General features: G+C 39.5%; 1 protein-coding gene across 1 annotated transcript in view; it reads left to right on the top strand.

Annotated features, from left to right (window-relative positions):
* Positions 1-23,192, top strand: part of SCEL (sciellin) — a 54,738-nt gene that overhangs the window by 3,696 nt on the left and 27,850 nt on the right. Inside the window, exons 2-8 of the mRNA XM_075265395.1 lie at positions 11,755-11,805; positions 12,808-12,928; positions 13,022-13,084; positions 14,211-14,276; positions 18,014-18,079; positions 20,651-20,674; positions 20,772-20,843. Of these exons, the coding sequence (XP_075121496.1) occupies positions 11,772-11,805; positions 12,808-12,928; positions 13,022-13,084; positions 14,211-14,276; positions 18,014-18,079; positions 20,651-20,674; positions 20,772-20,843 (446 nt within the window). The 5' untranslated portion in view covers positions 11,755-11,771. The remainder of the gene's footprint in view (positions 1-11,754; positions 11,806-12,807; positions 12,929-13,021; positions 13,085-14,210; positions 14,277-18,013; positions 18,080-20,650; positions 20,675-20,771; positions 20,844-23,192) is intronic.

Genomic DNA, 23,192 nt, shown 5'->3' with positions numbered 1-23,192 from the left:
ACACACTGCAGTTTTGGAAATTGCAGCATGTTAATTATACCTATGGAAACCCTAGTGGATTTCCTATAGGTATAATGGAAACACAAAGTCCGCAGAAAGAACAGATTGAATGACAGCAAGCCGAAATCTAGAAAACCGTGAGGAATTGATACAGAAAGTATATTGGAAAATTATATATCTTTTTATTGTACATTTGTTTGTCAATATTGGTCTGAAAATGGCCAACCCCTTTAAGTAGGTTTCTGTGGTCGAATTATTGTGACTAAGGTGACAGTTGAGCCTTCCCAACCTTATAGCTATGGTTTCTTAAATTATTTAGGAGAATATAAAAAGACGAGGATCATTACACTGTCCCCAGCAGGCAGAGATGGTACTTTGATAGCACTTCTATCAGTATTATTTATTAGGGGAGGCTTCTACATAGTAACACATATTGTTTAATGTCCCTTCATTAAAATAGCTTAGTTATTTTATTACTCAAGAGTTGCACAATGAAAAGAACATAGAGATGTGTTTGTCATCTTCCCTGTTCTCCAGTATGTTCCATTACATGTAACCCGTCCATCTTGAAATTCAACAAAGAGCAAAGCTCTGCTATAACTGAAAACTTGACTCAACAGTTTGGATTGTTCTTTAAGTATATTCTTACACCTATGTCACACACCCAATACTTTAGCATAGTAAAATATTTAGCTGCGGATACTGAATTTGGAGACAGGACTTGTTTCAGATCTCATAGATTTGCCAATTAGAGCACCAGTAAATGCCACCAGAGATCTTTAACTTTACAGCAAAATTCCCTTTTACTACATTTTGATATGAAATAGAAATATTTATGAACTGAAACCTTTTCATCCAGTATTTTACAGTTTTGTCTGAGAGTTCTGTACACATTTTTCATTCCAGCTTTTTTGGTATTGACTTGAATTGCATTGAAGAATACATAGTATGTCATGATATAGTCCTTTATCATGCATTATAGTATATCAGGGGTAGTGACCTTTTTTGTATAGTGTGTCAATTAAAATAAGAAAATTCCAGGATGAGTTATTTGGTGCGGTTTAGGTTGTTAACCTCTATATAAAAGCCAATTTAACAGGATTTACAGCTGTAATAGAGAGTTTAAATTGCTTCAATAATACAGCTATGTGAACCTGGCCATATTTATGCTCATATGTGCTTTGTTACACTAAGTTCACATCCACTTACTCCTTTCCATTATTCTAGTCCATTGGAGGACCAGAAGAACAGAAAAACAGACATAATAGGGCTAGTAAATGACAGGCACATGCAGAGCCCAACGGATGCGACTGACTATTTGTCTGTCAGACAGTGTCACTGTGTTACTCCTCTATAGGTACACACAGTGCTCTGCAAACAAATGTAGGTGCAGTGGAAGGGACTGAGTGATGTATGCAGTCACATGTCCACCCCCTGCCATTACATTATGAATGGGATCAGTGTCTGCAGGTGCTGACAGGGGCTGGCAATCCTCCCCATATAGCACATAAGTTGTAGTGCCAGGGCATGACTCCTGCAATATACCTATGAACGAAGCTTTTACGGGTACTTATTTGGTAAATTATTTAGTATAATTTTAGATTTGAAAGGGAATTTCACCTCCACCAATATTTATGATATATCAATTAGATAAGTCATAAATGTTTAATCCATAAGAGGGCTTCATTTTTTGTAGAACAATTATCTTTTATACTTGTGCCATTTACACAAAAAAAAAAAATCAGTGCCATGCATTGTAAAATAGTGGCCCTTGTATTACAGGTTGCTCTATCTCATTGCAATGGATCACCATCCTCAGATCTTGTTCCAGATCCCAAAATGGCACCTCAGCCAGTGACTATATTAAGTGGCTGCTATAAAAGCTTCTCTGCTGTAACCTATCTGCAGAAGGACAAAATGGGGCCCATTGAAATGTATGTCCATACTATTTATCTGCAATTGCGGAAAAAAAGTAATTGTATCAGAAATTTCGCAGAAGAAAACTCTGCAAACTTTCTGTTTAAAGCACTGTGGGAAGAACCGCGATGCGTTGCTGCCACGTTTTTTCCCGGAGCGCTCTATAGCTGCAGGTCATCCCGTGGGGCCTTAGCCTCAAAGAGTTTTTTCATGTGTTCATAGGACAGATGATATATAATTGCTGGAGACCCCATCACTGAGATCCACGTTTACTAGAATGGAGGGCCTAAGTCGCCTCTTCCCCTCAAGGGTGAACCTGTCTTTTTCGCCGCCCGAGGCAGACGACAGAAAGCTGCCCCCCCCCCGGGAGGAGGGGGCGGAGTGGAGGGGGCGTGGCGGAGTGGCTTTAGCAGGAAGAGAGCAGGCACAGAGAGGACCTGCTCTCTGCCTGAGCGTGAGGGGAGGCCGCTGGAGCAGCCTCCCCAATCCACCGCTCGGTGACGCTAAGACAGTCCAGGACAGCTTGTCCTGGACTGGCTTAGGTAAGCAAAAATACTGCCCTCCCGGGGCCCTGGCATAGCGCCACCTGAAGGAGTCGCTTCAGGTCGCCCCATGGGAGGTGCGGCGCTGCTTCCCCCTCAGTGCATGACTGTAGTGAGGAGTAAGAGCAAATACAGTGATGGTCAATCAGCACACTACTCCTCCATTCAGAGTCTAGAGGACTGTCTGAAAATACTGAGTTCAGTCTCATAATTGTGAAGATGAATGTGTACCCCCATTCTAGTGCTTGGAGGTGTTTCCATTGATACCCTGTGTTAATGGGTTCAATGGTACCCAGTGATTATACATTTGACACCTATCCTGTAGATAGGTGTCTTTTGTCAGAAAACGAATGTTTCTGTACCCATAGCACTTTTCATTGTAAAGCGATGACCTAGGCTAAAGAAATTCTCCTAAACGTATTGTAAGTTATTTCATATCATTTTCTCTTTTTACATCAGTAACTGGCTGATTTAGAATTTACATTTGTTCCTCTTGGAAACAGACATAAATCTAGCTTAATTTTATCATTAGACATGTCATCTAGTATCTATTCTCTAACAGTATATGTCATCTGAGCTTTCTTGTTACCGAAAAATAGCGTAATTCTCACTTTAGCTTATGATAGGAATGAAGGAGAAATCATTGTGCAATGTCATGTATCATGCGAAATGGGCAAAAAGTAAATAAGGACATTTACATTTTTACCCAATGAGTTTTGTAGATTCCGTCCGTGAAATATTGTGTATTGTTGTTGGAAAGCTGACTTTTCATATAGGCCACATAATTTACCTTATGCCTTCAAACAATAAAATGCACAGCTTTTTTAATAACATGATCAGCTTTCAGCATTATGATCTTTTTTTCCATGGCAGAATTATTTTATTATGGGTGGATGGGATCAGGGGCTCAGTTATAGGGAGTGCAGTGATAGCAATTGCTACTGGGCCTCAGATGGTGACAGGGCCCAATAACACATGAAATATACAACTTCTTTAAATGGGAAAGGGTAAGGATGGACCAAATGACAGATTATTAATCTGAGCCAAGAAACTTCAAGCTACACCTCTGGATGGGATTTTGAAAAGTCCATCCTTGTGCATTGTACTGTAGCTTGCCGCAAAGTTACCTGAACATAACCGTAACACTATAAAGTTATTAACCAAGGCAATAAGATTTATACATTTGCTCATCATTGCTCATTAGAGTATCCTTCATCTTAATGCAAGCAATAAAGTATTATTGCGTATAAAATTTGCAAATTTTATTGCTGGTTATATAACTATAATGAAGTACCATGTAAGTAATTTACAGATTACATCTAAACTAAGCAAAATATATGACAAAACCCCAAAGAACTATCCCCAGTGCTGTCCACTGAAAAACTGTGACTTTTTTTATAGTATTTCCATTCATCTCAGTTAAATTAAAAAGGTAGAGATGGTCACACCAGATATTTATTTCATTTAGATTTCTCTATTGTGCATTCACTTAATTTTAATTGACAAAAATAAGGTATTAACACTTCTATATTTGAAAGCAATCTCAGGTGAGGTTCACATCTGTGGTCGAGTCTCCTACTGAAACCAGCGGAGAAAAAAGTCCAACGTGTAGGAGTCTCCAAATGTAAACCTAGCCTTACTTAGTATTTTTTCCACGCCTGCCTAAAACATTTGCATCTATCTATCTATCTATCTATCTATAATAAAAATGTATTTATTTTTGTAGGTTAGTTTAACAGGTCGTTTGTCTATTAGTTTTCTACATTATTTAATATCTGCATAGTAATTATTTCCATGTTCTTGTTCAGACAGTCTCCACTAAATTGGGAGAATAAATGGTACCTTGCCAAGGCAGGAGGTGTATTTCTAATTGAAATACCCGAGAAGTAGAAAAACAGGATATGAGTATAACATATTATGCCAGGAACACAAGTATAATTTGCAGCATGCTGTTCTTCAAAAACAACAGGAAAGCATAAAACATAAAAACTAAGACTAGTTAAATGTTGTGATGAAAGTTTTTTATATGCAGGATACCTTAAATTTTCAGCAGTGTTGGCATTTTACATATATATATTTTATTAATAATTTTTCATTACAATTTCTACATATTGTTGCCTGACGTCCAAGTGACTACTATCACAGAGATTAGGTTTTAGTGTTATGTAGAGATGAGCGAACAGCGTTCGATCGAGTACATGTTCGATCGGATATCAGGCTGTTCGAGATATTCGATTTGAGTCGAACACCAGGTGGCAAACTCAAAAAGGTGAATTGAACGGGCTTTTCTCATAATGGACTCAAAGTGCAGTCCAGGAGTAGTGTAGTCTGGAGTACTATGTAATACATATTACAGTGTTGGCACCCCTGCAATTCTGTCAGATAATACTCATTTTCTTCCAGAAAATGATTGAAATCACAAATTCTTTGGTATTATTATCTTCATTTAATTTGTCTTCAATAGAAAACCACAAAAAGAATTGTCAAAAAGCCAAATTGGATATAATTCCACACCAAACATAAAAAAGGGGGTGGACAAAAATATTGGCACTGTTTGAAAAATCATGTGGTGCTTCTCTAATTTGTGTAATTAACAGCACCTGTTACTTACCTGAATCACCTAACAGGTGGTGGCAATAACTAAATCACACTTGCAGCCAGTTGAAATGGATTAAAGTTGACTCAACCTCTGTCCTGTGTCCTTGTGTGTACCACATTGAGCATGGAGAAAAGAAAGAAGAGCAAAGAACTGTCTGAGGACTACAGAAGCAAAATTGTGAGGAAGCATGAGCAATCTCAAGGCTACAAGTCCATCTCCAAAGACCTGAATGTTCATGTGTCTACTGTGCGCAGTGTCATCAAGAAGTTTAAAGCCCATGGCACTGTGGCTAACCTTCCTAGATGTGGAAAGAAAAGAAAAATTGACGAGAGATTTCAACACAAGATTGTGCGGATGGTGGATAAAGAACCTCGACTAACATCCAAACAAATTCAAGCTGCCCTGCAGTCCGAGGGTACAACAGTGTCAACCCGTACTATCCGTCTGAATGAAAATGGACTGTATGGTAGGAAACCCAGGAAGACCCCACTTCTTACCCAGAGACATAAAAAAGCCAGGCTGGAGTTTGCCAAAACTTACCTGAGAAAGCCAAAAACGTTTTGGAAGAATGTTCTCTGGTCAGATGAGACAAAAGTAGAGCTTTTTGGGAAAAGGCATCAACATAGAGTTTACAGGAAAAAAAAAAGATGCCTTCAAAGAAAAGAACATGGCCCCTACAGTCAAACATGGCGGAGGTTCCCTGATGTTTTGGGGTTGCTTTGCTGCCTCTGGCACTGGACTGCTTGACCATGTGCATGGCATTCTGAAGTCTGAAGACTACCAACAAATTTTGCAGCATAATGTAGGGCCCAGTGTGAGAAAGCTGGGTCTCCCTCAGAGGTCATGAGTCTTCCAGCAGGACAATGACCCAAAACACACTTCAAAAAGCACTAGAAAATGGTTTGAGAGAAAGCACTGGAGACTTCTAAAGTGGCCAGCAATGAGTCCAGACCTGAATCCCATAGAACACCTGTGGAGAGATCTCAAAATGGCAGTTTGGAGAAGGCCCCCTTCAAATCTCAGGGACCTGGAGCCGTTTGCCAAAGAAGAATGGTCTAAAATTCCAGCAGAGCATTGTAAGAAACTCATTGATGGTTACCGAAGCGGTTGTTCGCAGTGATTTTGTCTAAAGGTTGTGCTACCAAGTATTAGGCTGAGGGGGCCAATACTTTTGTCTGGCCCATTTTTGGAGTTTTGTGTAAAATGATCAATGATTTGACTTTTTTTTCATTCTCTTTTGTGTTTTTTTCATTGCAAGCAAAATAAATGAAGATATTAATACCATAGAGTTTGTGTTTGCAATCATTTTCTGGAAGAAACTGAGTATTATCTGACAGAACTGCAGGGGTGCCAATACTTTTGGCCAACACTGTATATACAGTATAATCTCTGTGATACAACCTAATACAGGACTCCGAATATTAAAGATATTCACTGACTTCAATATCACTATCTTATCATATTTTTGCAAAAGGGTAGGGATTTTCTCAAACATAAAAATATCTCTTCATTTTGACATACTACCTTTTCATTTTGCAAACTATGTTGGGCAAACAGGTTGGGTTATGGGATGGTCTGAGAATAATTACAGTAGTTGCTGGGTTCACCATAAGGGCAAATGCTTAGTACTGTAATTCTATTAAAGGAGAGAGGAGTGAATATACGAAGATATTTACATATGGGAGAGGCAGATGTCGATGAATAAGCATGTCAGACAAGACATGTTTACGTCACAAACCCCAAATAAAAACCAACGATCAACAGTCTATCTCCAGCTCTCTCTAAAATTCTAGATCCATGGATATCTGAAATGACTAAAGTTAACTGGGTATTAACTGGGTCACCTCATTTATTCTGCAATGTATATTTGATGTCTGTCTTATGCTAGGCTTGCATTACATTTGTATTATCCGCTAAATGTATCTGTTTTAACAGATCTGCTTAAAATGTAGAAAACTAGATGCCAATGGAAGATTGTCCTGTTGCAACTGTCTTACATATACCGGTACTTCAATAAAACATACCTGTCACTGTTTTTGACAGACACATTAGCATGGTACAATAGGTTATTCTATCTGTCACAAAAATGACAGCAAAGGACATGTCTTTATTACCTGTAAAACAAATTCAGATGCATGCCCTTCCCATTGGCATCTTCATGTCTAGTAAAAGGATCTGCTAAGCAGGTGAGACAAACGTGATGTGAATATAGCCTTACTTGGAAGGTCATAGGTAGTTTTATAAACCATCATCTACTGTATATGCAGCGCCCATGAGAGGCTGGAGCGAAGCCATGGGCAATTTGGGAGTCACCATGATTCTACTGTAAAGTGTATACTGCTACTTAATGTAAGTCCTTGCAGGGGGACATTAAATTGTGGGGTCAGCTGGAGAGGGACATTAAGCTGGTGGTAGCTGGAGGAGGACATTAACCCATGGGGCAGACGCCACAATTTGGTGGCAGCATAAATGCCTCAGCAAAAACTGCAATGCTTTACCGTACCTGCAGTGTGGATAGGATTCTGGCTAATCCCATCCACCCATTGCAGAAAAATAGTGACATAAAAAATGCTGCGATTTCAAAAACTGTTTTGTTTTTTGAAAATCGCAGTATGTCTGTTATACCTACAGAAATACTGGAGTTTTCCGTATAGTTATAACTCTTGGACTTTGTGAAAAGCCCTGCAGAAAATATTGTGTTGCATGTCCACAATGGTCTTTTCCACAGTGCTTTCTGGCTGCAGCAGCTACGTGGGGCCTTACCCACAATGCTAAATCCTTATCTCTGTCTTTCACCATCTCCATGGGAAATGAGAGTTTTTACAAACACTTGTTCTTAATAATTGGCTTGTTGATAGGTCTTTGTAACAAATGGCAGGTGTGGACCCTTTGGTCTGGTCTTCACTACAGGGAACCACAGGTCACTACCTCTAAAAGTAGTCCGAATGTAGGTGCCAGCAGAGAAGCCAGGTCAGGGACCATGGTGCAGAGAACCAAGGATCAGGCCAAAAGCAGAATGTGAACATGGTCAAGGTCAGGCCTTGTGATAACCCAGGAACAGGACTTGCTATAAATAAGGTCAGGCTATAAGATAAGTAGGAACAGGTCGGGTCAGCTACAGGTAGTCAGATAGATCAAGCAGAACACAATAAATAAATAAATAAATAAGATATAGTGACAAATAAGTACACCTTTGCAGGATACTAGAAAAATTACAAGTATGCACAGGCAGGGTGGGGCTGGTGACTTTTATACACTCAGACTTGCAGAAATCAGATGGGGCTGACCCTTTAAGTATCAGGAAGGAAGGATGTGCCCACTATGGGCAGGCCTAGGAGCAAGAACAGCAGCAACACTGCACGTCTATTTCTTAATCTGCAGTGAGAATCCCCGAAGCCCAGGGGTTAAGGCACCACTTCTAGCAGTGTTTATACTCGAGCCTCTCCCACTGATATCTTGTGCCTGGAGACACACGCACAATTTTGTGCTGGTTTATGACACTCTAAGTAGTAACTATGGAGGAAGTCAACAAAGGCCTAAACCCAGAGCTGCAAAACTGCTGGACTGACAGGTTAATTTGTTCTCATTAACTCTGTATGTGCTGAAATACTGTAGAAAAGAGACAGGCTTGCTAGATATAGTGGGGAATATTTATCAAGTTATAAGGACCCTAAGGGCTAGTTCACATGGAGTTCCACGTGTACACATTCCGTTGCGGCTGCCACGATGGGATGCCGATGCAGTGGCATTCCACTCCAGATTAGGCCCAAATAAATGGGCCTAGTCTGTAGGGTGGTGTCGTGAGGCGGAACGTTCGCGGATGAATAAGCCGCGGAATCCGCCCCGAAGAAAGGGATTTCAATGGGAGGCTTTTTTTTTTTCCACGGGATTTTGACGCGGATTCCGCGTCAAAATCCTGACCATTTTGCCCCATGTGAACTAGCCCTAAGAAGGACCATCCACTTAACTTCTAAAAAGCAGGTATTAACATGAATCATTACAAGTTTTACTGCATTAGTGGTCTAAACTTTTACTGATCTAAACATCAATCTGCTATGAACTGATAGGACTGCATGTACAATGGCAGGTTTGTTGTTATTTATGGTGTAATCTTAAGCTTTCAATGTAGGTATACTTCTATGCCAGTGATTATACATATAGTACTGTCATTAGAAGTATCTAAACACTGCCCTTACTGCCATATGTCGAATGACTGGATCTGTCAAACCAAATATTTGGCAATATGCAACACAGGAGTGACTGTAAAACCCGCCAGTTTCACTCTGTGTACCTGCATATTTTACAGAGGTGTGGAGTCTGAGTCATCTTCATTTAATCCACCACTTACTTTAAATCAAAGATAAAAAAACAATTCCCTCTGCTACGGAGCACTATTATACTGTAGCATTCATTTCCTATGGAAAGGTTTAGGAGCTTTTAAATGGACTTTCTAGGTTAAAGATATTGATGAGCTATCTTTAGGATGGGGAACCAATATTAGATCAATGGTGGCCAAACACTTGGTAACTTTACTGATCAGTTGCTCACAGCAGCTGTCAGCATCCAAGCTAAGGGTTGGTTCACATCTGCTTTTATATTCCGTCCAGGGAGAATCCGCATGGAGGCCCCCCGAACGGAATACAAACGTAATTGCAAGCGCTGTGCTGTAAAAGCACATGAACCCAATAGACCAGACCTGGGCAATGTACGACCTACGGGCCATGTCCGACCCTCTGACTGATTCTGTCCGGCCCGCACAGCTCCCTGCATGTCCCGCTATGTCTCATAAATCTTTTACTTAAGAAACTTTCCCCCAATCACCCCCCTGCTCTTATAACTGCGATAACAGCAGGGAGTGACGGGGGAAAGGTTATACTACTGTACTGAGAGGACCTGTGTGTGACGTCAGATGTCATGTGACTAGGGAGGCGTGTCTTAGTGCCGGCAGGACAGTGCAAGAAGATGGAGACGTGGTGTATGTCCTAAGGTACTGAGAGTGGAGGGAATGTGAGATGCAGGTTGGAGAGTGTGTGTGTGTGCCTGTGTGTATCTGTCTGTGTGTGTGTGTCTGTGTATCTGTCTTTGTGTGTGTGTATCTGTCTGTCTGTGTGTGTGTGTGTGTCTCTCAGTAACCTAGGGGCAGAGATGGAAGGGGAATGTTATACTGTGGCAGAGATGGAGGGGGAACATGAAACTGGGGCAGATGGAGGGGGGCATGAAACTGGGGGCAAATGGAGGGGGGGCATGAAACGGGGGAGGACATGAAACTGGGGGAGAGATGGAGGAGGGGCATGAAACTGGGGACAGATGGAGGGGCATACATGAAATTGGGGGCAGATGGAGGGGTGTACATTAAACTGGGGGTAGATAAAGGGGGCATTTAACTGGGGACCCCAGTTTAATGTCACCCTCTAGCTACCCCTACGGTTTAATGTCTGCTTCCAGCTGCCCGAGTTTAATGCCCCCTTCTAGTTGCCCCCAGTTTAATGTCCCACTTTTTATCTGCCATTAATTTATTGTTCCCCTCCAACTACCCCCACTGCTAATGTCCCCCTCAAGCTGCTCCAGTTTCATGTCCCCTCTAGTTTCCACCAGTTTAAACTGGGGCACAAGGACAGGGACTTAATACTGTGGGGCAGTTGCAAGGGAACATTATAATGTGGGGACATATAATGTACAAGTGACTGTAGGAGGATTATACTTTGTGGGGGCACATGAAAAGGTGATTGAGAATGGGCGGAGTCAACATAGAAGTGGATGGAGCTAAACTTGCCATTGCACGGCCCTCTAGACTAGTTTTAATTTCATATGTGGCCCCAAGGGAAAATTAATTGCCCACCCCTGCAATAGACTATAATGGGGTTCGTGTTCTTGCCGCACGCTGCCCACACGAATCATGCGGACAGGAAAGTAGACGGTGATCTATTTTCCTGTCCGCATGATTCGTGCAGGCAGCGTGCTGCAAACACACGCACCCCATTATAGTCGATGGGGTCTGTGTGCTTTTTCTGCACCAGCGCTAGCCCTTGCGTTTGGTTTTCCGTTCGGTGGGTCCCCATGCGGACTCCCCCGTATGGAATCCAAACGCTGATGTGAACAAAGGCTAACAGTTAATGAAATTGGAAGCTGAACTTTGTTCTCTGTGTAGTGGCCAAGCCGGTTTACTGCACTGTATCTACCATTCACTTGAATAGGATCTGAGATTAGGGACATAGAATGGAGTTGTGCTACTTGTTCCATTCTCTGTGTTAGGGCTGGTTGAGAACAGCTGATCAGTGGAGGAGCTGGGTGTCGGATCCTCACTGATCCTAAGGTTAACCCATCAACATCTTTATATTATAAAACCCCTTTTATATATTAGAATATCTAAAGGTAGAGTTAAATACTTGTAGTTTTGCACACCATAGTAGTTTCTATATTGAGAAATGTTAATCAGAACCGGATTGGTTACTGTACAGATTACCAAATTATATGGTGAAACAGGTCATTTCACCTATTTCTTCCCTCTTGTACCTTTGGTCTTATGGAAACATCAAAAAGAAATGTACATAAATGATGTGATTTTTCAGCATACACATATATCAATGCTATTTGCAATATAGCACATCTAGTCAGTGAGATTTATTACAGCTTGTCTATCAGAGTATTGCACACCATTGTTCATTGGAAGTCTCTTGTTTTCTTTTTAATTTTCAGATTTGAGATACCAGACAATGTCTAGTTACAGCTATAACAGAACTGGAAATGGTAATATATGTACATAGAAATAATGTTTATAAGCTAATAAGCAATTTTATGGTTTAACATATCTTAACTAAACATGGGCCAAAATTATATTGAAGTAGTAACAATAAAGTTAATAGATAAAGGTTAAAAGTGACATTATATGAACAATTATATAACATAATAGGACTAAAGCTGGCCGTACACATTACATATTGGACTGCTGAAGCGGCAGATTTTGTACTAGCTGCTGCTGGTTTGGTTGTACATAAAGCTATGACAGTCTGTCCATACAGCCAACCATCAACTAAAGTTGGACAGAACCAATATCTGTTGTGTTGGATATTTTCTGCCGTCTGTCTGCTGTGATCTGTTGTGTATGGGCTAGACTAACAAACCAGTGGGCGATTTTTTCATTGTGGGCACTGGGATGTGTTTGTACTGGTAACATACAACTACAAAGGGTCCATTATTCCTGTTTTTAGCACTTCTTTAGCACTTTCATCTAATCTAATGTCTATGGTCATCTTTAGATTATGTTCATATCTGTGTTCAGCATTTCATTTGGGGTCTCCATTAATTCTGCCAAGAACAGCCCAACATGCAGTGTTATACTTGCATGATTAAATAATGGGGACCTGGACAAAACCCTGAGTGGACATTGTTATAAGTGATTATATGATCCATGTATGTATTATATTTATAATGCATATATACTTTGTGGCGCTTGTTTATCTATGAAATATTTGGACCAGTGTATTATTTATTGCATTTATATGAGGAATTATTAATTATTGGATACTCATTTGTACCACACTATCCTTTGTGTTTTTAATATATTTTAATCATTAAATCTTGATATATTGATTAATTTATTAACAAAGATTGAGTTACTTATATTTTATCTGATTATTGTAATTTGGGTTTTGCATGTATGAACGAAGCCTAATCTTATAAACAATGTTTATGTAATATATGACTGTATGAGACATCTTCACTGGCAACTAAATTAGTTCTACTTGACAGACCAAAAAAGTAATACTCTGGGATCCATGAACAGGCAGAATGTGATACAGGAGACAAACAAGAGAAGGACCCTGCTAAATGACAATAGCTGGATCAAAAAACGGCCAGAAGAGGAAGAGATGTAAGAAGATATAGTGGCCATACCTTCTTCTTTATATATTGGTGTTTCTGCTATTTCAGTTTTTGTTAAATAACTCTCTTTTCATTTTTACAGTAAAGATGAAAACTTTGGGAAAGCTGTTCTAAATCGATATAAATCACAGGAGGACTTGGACAGGTAAGAATTATTACATTGGTAGAAATTCATTAAAAGCAGTTTCCACACTTTGGGCTTGTTCACACGGGGACAGAGGAGGTGGATTTTGGCACGGAATCCACGTTATAATCCGCCCCCTCACAATGGTGGTCTATGGAGATGAAAGAAGCGAGAAGAAGAAGCGAGAAAAAAGAAGCAAGCGGCTCTTTCTTCAGGCGGATTCCACGGCTCATTGAGACATTTGGGCCTACTCCGGCGTGGGAAGCCGCAACTGACAGTCTCAGCAGGCATATTTTGGTCCCAATTTTGACAAGGCTTCCTGCATCAAAATCAGGACCAAAATACACTATTCCGTGCCCGTGTGAAATAGGCCTTTCATGGCATTGAAAAGTCAAATATTATGGCAAATGCCATAAATTGTGAATTTTCCTACCTCTTTCACACCCATTGACACAAAGTATCAAGAAAAGTAGGCATGGTTTGGCAGAAGGGGCAGCGGCTTACAAATTTACTACTCCTTGCACCAGAAATTGGTCGAAATTATAGCTCAAATATACCCCTTCTCATGGCAGACATAGATTGCAATATGTGGTGCAAGGGCAAAGATACCTGAAATTTATTGAGAGGCATGGACACAAATTTGGTGCCTTGTACTGAACTATTGATAAAATCAGTGTATAAAGCTTAATTCTTAATCAATTGTCTCCATTGTCACTCCATAGAAACTATAGCAAAGAGGATTGGTTTGGTTCATGTTTGACAGACTACAAGGGATCCCACTGTAGCTACATTTACATTTTGTAAACCATTTGGTTGAATTTAAAAAACATACAAGTTGAAGCTTTAAGGCAGCGGCATTTCTCTCTGTGGCCGATTTACGGCACAGTGGGTAATAGTAGGTATTTCTGAGATATTGTCTTCAACGTTGTGTAGCCATTGGACACTACAGTCAGGTGGACTTTCATCTTCATGCGGACACTGCACAGCGGTAACCCAGAGTTAGAAGAAGGTCCTACACTGTAGTACATTATATGCCATAGCAGCATCAAGTAATTTGTGCAATAACTTTAATACTCATAATAGAAGCAATCAATGTGGATAGTTTTGTTTAATAATATCATGAACTGTGGTCTATGTTGTATTACAGCAGTGTTGATAAAGAAGAGAAGAAACCAATTCACAACAGATTTAGGTCGGACGATGCTTTAGACAGGTATCTATCTCGTTCTATTTTATATTTTTAGAAATCATAATAAATTTGTGTCGGTACCATAGCATGTCATCTTGTAAAGCATTTCCATTAATCATAAAAAAACGACTGTATGAGCCCAATAAGAACAAGCTCTGTTTCCTAAGATTCCCGAATTCAGTCTAGAACTTTCCTATGTCGTTCCTGTTATAATGATAGGATGTTTTTCATGAAAAAGCTGAATAAAATATATATCCAGACAACTAGTACAATAGATACTTGTATATCTTCTGCATCATAACTGATTAAAGACAATCATTTATGCTAATGGTGTTTGTAATAGGACAACACTGAACTGGTATCCAACTTTGAGACATTATCAGTTATGATTATGATGCATAACAATGCAGAGGACTAGAGGTGGCCATGCACCTTAAACAGCAGTGGCTTAAGAACAGAGGACAGAGCATGTTGAACCCTACACACATCAGACAGTCTTCTAGTCGTACTAAAATCAGCAGGTTGAGACAATTTTACTCTTGTGTCTGTGGCTCCCTGAAGATCCCAAGACAAGGCTTAGTTCCCTAAGACCAGGGTCATTCTACTGAATTGAACACCAGGGGTATTTATATTTGGTTCAGTAGAATTACAGACATCTGTTTGTTGTGGCTATAATACAGCGACTAAAAAGAGGCTGCATTATAGCCATCTGAAACATACCTAAAGCCTAATTTGCACATTGCATTTGCCATTCAAGTTGCTTAACAATTTGTTACACTTTTCTATGTATTACATCCATAATGTTCATGCCCCCATAGACTTCAAGGGCATGCTTGGTTTGCAAAATGGGCCAAAGTAGTGCATGTCTCTGTCCCCCCCCCCCCCCCGTATCAATGGTCTGTAGAGATGTCTGAATACACCTATTGAAATGGATGCACTCTACATTGAGACATAGACAGCACACAGCCATGATTCACAGATGTGTGACTATAGATACAATAGGCTGCCTATCTAGATTATCAAGTGAAGAACGACTTCTCATTCTGCACATTGCAGAAACTGTGTGACCATGAGAAAGCAGCAGGAGGTTTTTGATAGTCTTCATCGTGAACAAGTATTGGTGAATATTAATTAAGTGGTCTGACTACTAAACACAATTTACACATAGTTATATAGACATTGGTTGATGCATTTATTAATGTCAAGTGTGAATTATTAATATACAGGCACTTTCATATAGCAACATTTCAGTAATGACTTGAAAAACATAGCAGCAGCAAGAACGGAGAATGCCTTAGAAGAAATGATTTGGTATTTGATGTTACACTATATATGCAGGTCTAGTTTGTGTCTTGGTAGCTTCATGTAATGATCAGAAATGTGTCAGATGTAACCAGATGTATAAGATCCAGGTTATTTGCATGGTTTATCTTTTTCTTACTAATACCTCACATGTTTTAATTCTCTGTAACCTTATTAATATCATACTATAATGCTATAACTTTAACACTCCATAATCCTATTTCATCACTTGGAAGTAATACGTGAGGACATAATATTTTGATAATGATTATTTGTATCATTATAATTCTTCTAAATGTGGTATCTCATGATGTTAAAAGATGTACTTAACCGAGACCTGCTTATAACAAAGGGAGCATTCCAACAAGCTGAGTAAGTCTGCACAAAGGTTTCCATGAAAAAATTACTCATATTGTCCATTGACGTTGATGCAATAATGACTTTGGGTATCACACCAAAACTTGAGTTACAAGTTAGACTCAGATCTCTGTGTGGATTTCAGTTTTTCTCTTCAATTATAAGAACAAAAAAAAGAAATCCTAATGGTAATGGATCCCAAAGAACAACACTGACTGTAATAGTGGCAGTCAGGTATTCTTCATGCTGGATTTCGTGCCTGTCATTTTACTGGATTAGGCTAAGGACCCACGGGTCGCGGTTCTTCCCGCAGTGCTTTAGACAGAAAGTTTGCAGAGGTTTCCTCTGCGGAATTTCTGTTTCAATTATACCTATGGGGAAACCGACAGTGTTTCTGTAGGTATAATTGACATGCTGAGATTTCCAAAACTGTGCCAGTTTTGGAAATCACAGCGTGTCTGCTCAACGGTTTTTACTGCAAAGTGGGCATGGGATTTGCTAGAATCCCATCCATTTTACCCTGACTGTAAAACTCTGCAATTTTTCTGCAGCGTTTCAGCCACGGGCAAATTGTGGCGTTTACGTTCCATGGGGCCCTGGCTTTACACTGATTTTTGATGGCATTTGTAATGGAGACTCCTACCATGCAATACAGATGTGAATATAACTTTAAATATCTATAAAGACAACCAGGCTGTCAGAAGTATTCACGTCTTTTATATGCTTTTGCAAAACAGTTGAAAATAAATTTTTCCTGTAAAACATATAAAAAACTTGTCAAATGTGGTTTTTATATTTCATTTGAATTGAATAAGGAAGACAAATAAGATAGTTAAGAGCAATGTCGGATGAACTCTTTGACATTGGTGAGATCAACTATCTTACATGTATGGTGGCTTGCTGAAAGAATCAGGGATGTTAAATTTTACCGGGTCTCATCATGTGTTACTCCAGAAGATAAGCCACCGTCAGGGATGGTCAGCTGGAGATTACTCTCCATTAGCTATAGAAAACACATGCATACAAATCCATGCTTGTATGTGTATGGGAGAGCTCAGAGGAATGGCTGTTGGCTAAACGATCAGCTCAACAGATATAGATGGCCTATGGGTATACTTGCCAAAATTTTTAAGTTGGCTCCCAGGAGAGTTGGTCCTGAGCCCTTTCAGTATAGTCCCACCCCATATGGATATGAAATACGTTGATCACAACCCTTTTTTGTGACAAGGACAGCACATATAGTGCCTGATATATCTGCCCAGTTTTGGGAGGCCAGGAGGTCAACCCTTTTTTCAGAACCATCCAAAGGTTTTGGGAGCGTTTTGTTGACAGGAGACTGACGCTAGGTTCACACGTGCCTTCTGGTCTCCGTTCTGTGGTTTCCGTCTTCTGCATGCAAGAAGACGGAAACCACAGACCAGGTCCGGCCGTGAGCGGCGGTGAGCGTTTTATGCTCTCTGCCGCGAAACCGTTTTTTTAAAATCCGGACACAGAGTACTGCATGTTTGACTCTGTGACCGGATTAAAAAAACCCGGTTTCGCGGCGGAGGGCATAAAACGCTCACCGCCGCTCACGGCCGGACAGCTTTCTCACCCATTCAAATGAATGGGTGAGAAAGAATCCTGCAAGCTTCCGGCTCCTGCTCTGTTTTATGCAGGAAATGGAAACCTGCAGAATGGACACCTGGGCGCAGATGTGAACGAGCCCGATGTGCCAGGGATTTATATTCTTATTGGTTTTGAGACTAATGTAGGAAACTAGGAACATGTCTTGCATGAAACAGAAACTTTTACATCATAAAGATGCTAATGGTGACAGGTTTTCTCTAGTTTTGCATCTGGTGTTGACTGTTTGGCACAATAGACATCTGAGAATACAATGAATTGATTTCATTCCATTTATAGATCTGTCAAAACCCAACACACAATAGAATCTACAGTGTTTAAACAGAAGATCTGTGTATTTTAACCTTTCATGTTCCATTGCAGCATAATCTACAGAACAAAGCGATAATCTACAGTAACATAAAACAGATTGTCAATAACATAATCTGTGATGGCTTATTTTCTTTTACAACCTGTGGTTCCATATTTCCTCATAGAATTCCATCAAGAAATACATTTGAAGGAGGAAATAAAGCAGCCACTCTGGAAAGAGTGCCCATGAGGTAGTGCTTAGCGAATTAGAGAGCGCCCAGATTTGCTTCTACTTGGGAATGGTTGTTACCCTAGCACTGGGAATTTGGCTGCATAGCTTTGCCAGTATTGCTTATGTATCTAGAGCATTGATCTACATCGCCACTTCTGCTATTTAATCACATAGCGTTCAGTACAAGTACCTTATATAGCTAACCTAATAACACTGACATGTCATTTACAAGAAAAATCTAAGAAAATGAATTTTCTTACAAAATCCTCAAAAAATTGAACACATTTCAGTATTATTGGTAGCTATAGCAAATGTTTTTGTATTTCAGATGTATGGTGTTTTAGAAATCTGCTATGCTATTTCAGCGCCATTTCAGGGATTGACAATCTCACCTACTGCAATATGGTTGATTTTCATATCTCAATGACCTCATTTATCCAGTCTGTTTATAAGCTGGCCCTGGTTCACAGTAAAGAATTGAAATATATTGTTAGCTGTGCTTTTACCTATTTCTCATTCAGTAACACACAGAGCTCAATACAAAAGATCAATCGTATCACCAACTTTATATAGTATTATATACAGTATACACTACTTAAGGAGAACCAATTATATGTTAATGAGAGGTTCCTTACCAACCTCTGCAACCGAAACGCCTGTAATGATACTGACTACCAATTTCCATGTTAATTATGTTCACTTATACTAATCCATGTAATAGATGTACATTTATTAACGTTACACCCTCATCTGGGTATAAGCATATCACACAACTTCTTAACTGATTCAGAACATTGGGAGTGGTGTATACAACTCTACGTTCCCTCTTTTGGCAATCAGTAGACCACCACCAATCTGCAATTTCTCCCCTATTATGTAAATAATATTTTAATTGAGCTTTCTATTTCTACTGAACAATTTCAGTCCCTGCTCTTTGACTGTTGATCTGTCATATTGACTTTTTATATACCTTGTAGCTTTACATTTGATTTGCATGCTTAGCACAAGCTCGGTACAAGGGATGGCTTCATTCTGATGTGTGAATTGAAGTGTGTTTGCAGTATTGATGCATAAATTTGTGTTTCCAATGAGGATCTGTTGTCTTTCCTGTTGCAAATTAGTGAATACATCTACAATTGTGTGTTACTATTTCCAGATGGGTGTGTCCCTAAACGGTGAACACTGTCAGACATGCTGGGACACGCTGCCAAATAGTGACACCCAGTTGTCAATTTATTCATACCTTTCGGGGGGGAATAACAAAGAGTAGAGTTCTAAATAAGGGCTAGTTCACTCGTGAGTTTTTTGGACCGGAATTTGACACGGAGGCTGCCTCAGATTTCAGTCCAAAAAACATCTAGCCGCGACTGGATGCTGATGCAGTGCTTTGGCATCAAGTTGCGGTATTCTGCTCCAGATTAGGCCCAAATGAATGGGCCTAGTCGGGAGGGAGGTGTCGCCAGGTGGATGCCCGCGGCTGAGTCAGCCACAGACTCCGCCTGAAGAAAGGGAACAAACCGCTCGCGGAAAAAGGAACTGACCGGCTCCCATTCATTTCAATGAGAGGCGTTTTTTTTTTTAAGCCGGATTCTGGCACGGATTCCGCATCAAAATCCGGTCCAATATACCCTGTGTGAACTAGCCAATAAGGTGCTCCAGAATTGTTATATTATGGGCCACACAAGTATTGACTAAAATTGACATGTCAGAATAGCTGATCAGTCCTCTTTAAGAAGTGCAAGGATGGTAGCGCCTGTTTATTAGGAGTGAAGATATATTTTATGGTAAAATAGTAATTAAAAATATCAAACTGGCACAAATATATATTTAAAGTATTATGTCAATATAACATCGTTCTATAGAGGGCAGCTCTGAGCAGACAATAATGATAAAACATTTGTACATATCTGTTTAATCTTTGTTGTCCATGCCCGTAATATTGCTGTTTGCATGACATTAACCTAATCTCTAATTTTCATACACCACATATTAACATATATTTCACCTATAAAATATTCCACTAATCACGGTTAATTAGTTAACCCTTTCCATTAACAACATATTTAACTGGTGTCTCCTTAAACAGAAGTCACTTTGTAAATACAATCTAATTAACACTATCACTATGACAGAAGTTATTAATAATCTATCTAAGCACTTCCTATATGTAATATGTCTAAATGATGCTCTGAAAATTGTTTTAAAGCAAGCAGCAGGGATTATAACAGTGACAACCCCTCCGAGACAGTGAGCTAAGAAAGGCATTCAGTGGATCTGTTCATTATTATAGCAGTTAATTGCGCCACCTATTGGGCATCAGCGGTTGTTCTTGATACTAGAACAGAATATGCCTTGACTAAGAAACTTCCGGCATGTGAAGTTATTAACGTTAGTAATGAATATGATCCTCTCAGTATAATAGGCCTGTAAATATCCCAAGTTATTAAAACCATTTGCACACAGTAACCTTCCTACGTGACTTTTGGACTCTGATTTATTTGTGGATAAGATTTGGCAGCCTTTGATACATTCCTGGCAGAGGTTTCCTTAATGCCGCTCCTAATTGTCTTTTTTTTTTTTTTCCATGTAGTGGGCCAGAGGCCACTAACAAAAGGTATGGATGTTTTTTTATTTAGACATGGTTGTGCATATTGATGATTTTTTTTTGTTTTGTGCTAAGTCTGACACGATGAATTCCTCTTTACATATAGTAGACAATCTTGGGCTCCCAGTAACAAGACAACAACTACAACTACAACAACAACTACAGAGGAATCCAAAAGGTGTGTATAATAGCAACAGTTTATACATTCTCACTCTTGCAGTATGTATAGCTTTTATGGGCCCACTTACTAGAGAACCCTATGCTCACTACCGAGTAGTGTCTAAATATTCTCATGATGTTTGGGACCTCCACTAATCCTGAAAATGAAGAGGATGCATACCGGGTCCTGCATTTCCTTGTAATTTGTAGCCAGACCCATACTTGAATGGAGGTGCACTATAGTTTTCTGAACAGGTGAGTGACTGATCCCTGCTGTGCACAAAAAAAAAACAATGAATGGGACTGAGCTGTAAACTAGTTCTGCAGAGCCCCTTCATTCTCGGCATCAGTGGGGTCCCAAAGGTCAGAACCCCATTGATAGTAAATTGTTGAGATATCCTAATAATATACCATCACACAGATGGGAATAAAGGTATACTGTATTCGCACATGACAGATTTGTTGTAGAAATCAGTTACATTGATCAGAATGCATTTGCTTTTCTGCAAAACCCATTCAGATGAATGGGACAATCACTGAACAAATGTACTTCACCCTAAGCCATTAAATGTATTGACAATCGTTACTAGCTTAAAACATTATCATACTAGAAATTGTAGTCTTACTCTTGCACACATGATAGCTTATCCTGAAAAGTCATCCAAATGGTCAGGTATGCATAAAAACTACTTTTTCAGACTGTTTTGTTATATATCCCCAAATATGTTCATGGCTGCTTATACACCCCACTGTTGAGATATAATTGGATCTACCATTTGCTTCTCATTACACAGCTGAACATTTGTTATTAAGTGATTTCTTAACATAGTGACCTAGCTAAAGTGCATGTCCTTAGAGAATACCATAACCTTTCTTGTCAGTCTAAGCTATTTACTAAATCTTCCCTGCACTTATATTATTAATATTTCACTCAGAGAATGGGAAGCACAGAGGGGCCATTACTCAGACCTTCCCTGAACAGTTACCAGTTATATACAGTAAATTATATAGTGCCTGACGTAGGGTGCTTCTACTGAAGACAGACTGACCTTCTCATGTTAGACAGGTTGGTTCTGTTTTGGCTGGTTTTGTCCCTAACAGCTTGTCTTGAGGATTGTTCCATTATTTAATCAACAAATGTCACGAGAAATAATTTTTGAAATTTCTTTCATTTTCTGCATACTTTAATAAAATGATATGGTATAATCTGCATTATTTTAGTGTTAGGACAGGCCATCAATACCAGGTCATATTACCCTCATGGTTAGTTGTTTGCGAGCACTACGGTTCTCAGAAGAGTGAAGCAACCACTTTAGTACTTACATTGGTTCATCTACCTGCATGACATCTACATAGTATTGTAGTAATGGTGAATAGTAGTGCAGCTTTGTTATATTCGCTTGGGGACAATGCTGCTTGTGTTCCCTTCAAACACATGATTGTACAGGGGCCAAGACTACCCACCTATCTCATACTGATGGCCTAGACTAGTGATAGGCCATCAATATTGTTATCCTGGGAAACACTTTTAAGATATTTTAAGCAGAAATTGTTGACACAGAAAATTCAGAAAGTCACAGCTTTATGACATAATGATTCTCTTGGTTATATAGCACGTAAAGGAATCTGACCTCTGATTTACGCTCATTTACAGTCTCTTCTAACTGTTTGCTTTCATTGTTGATATTGAGATTACCCTGTGGATACAAATTATGCATGGTTTAATTTGATCATCTAGTTTCCCAGATGAAATATTATTACAAAGCAGTGTGAATATATTACCAGAATCACTTATGCTTCGCACTGCCAGTTCCCAGTGCCCCTTCAGTTTGATCTGGACTTGACACCATTCCCGGGACATTAATCCTATTGTATTCCAGTTTGGGTTACATTTTGTCTTTAGCAAATTAACTACCAAGTTGGTTAGAAAGTATTTTGTAGCAGATAGATCAGTCTCATGACTGGCTGTAGAAAAAAAAAGATGTATTAGAGTGGACAACCAATATGCCTCTGGTCCTACAGCTAGACTTTAATATCCCTATCATTCTGTCACATGCTTATGATCAATGATTCCATTCAACAACTGTTCAAAGTCATGGTACCGTAGCTTGGCCACTTCAAAAATGAATGTCTACCATTGGATATCAGGTTCTTTTTCCAATATATAGGCTTAAAATTGTATGTTGATTAATAATATATTTTCACTTTAGCTGGAACGCCATTTTTCTAGTACTTGCACAGAGCTCCAATTTCCCTGCATGACACAGACTTAAACAACAACATTTTGACTGCCAGACGTCACCACCAGACGGGGCTTAGGAGGCCACTTGGTTATTGAATTTAATGTGTGAACCCTCATCAACTAATT

This window comes from Leptodactylus fuscus, chromosome 2, assembly GCF_031893055.1.
Source record: "Leptodactylus fuscus isolate aLepFus1 chromosome 2, aLepFus1.hap2, whole genome shotgun sequence".
Classification (NCBI taxonomy): Eukaryota; Metazoa; Chordata; class Amphibia; order Anura; family Leptodactylidae; genus Leptodactylus; species Leptodactylus fuscus.
Note: the sequence above shows the minus strand (reverse complement) of the source record. Positions and strands in the feature narration are given on the sequence as shown.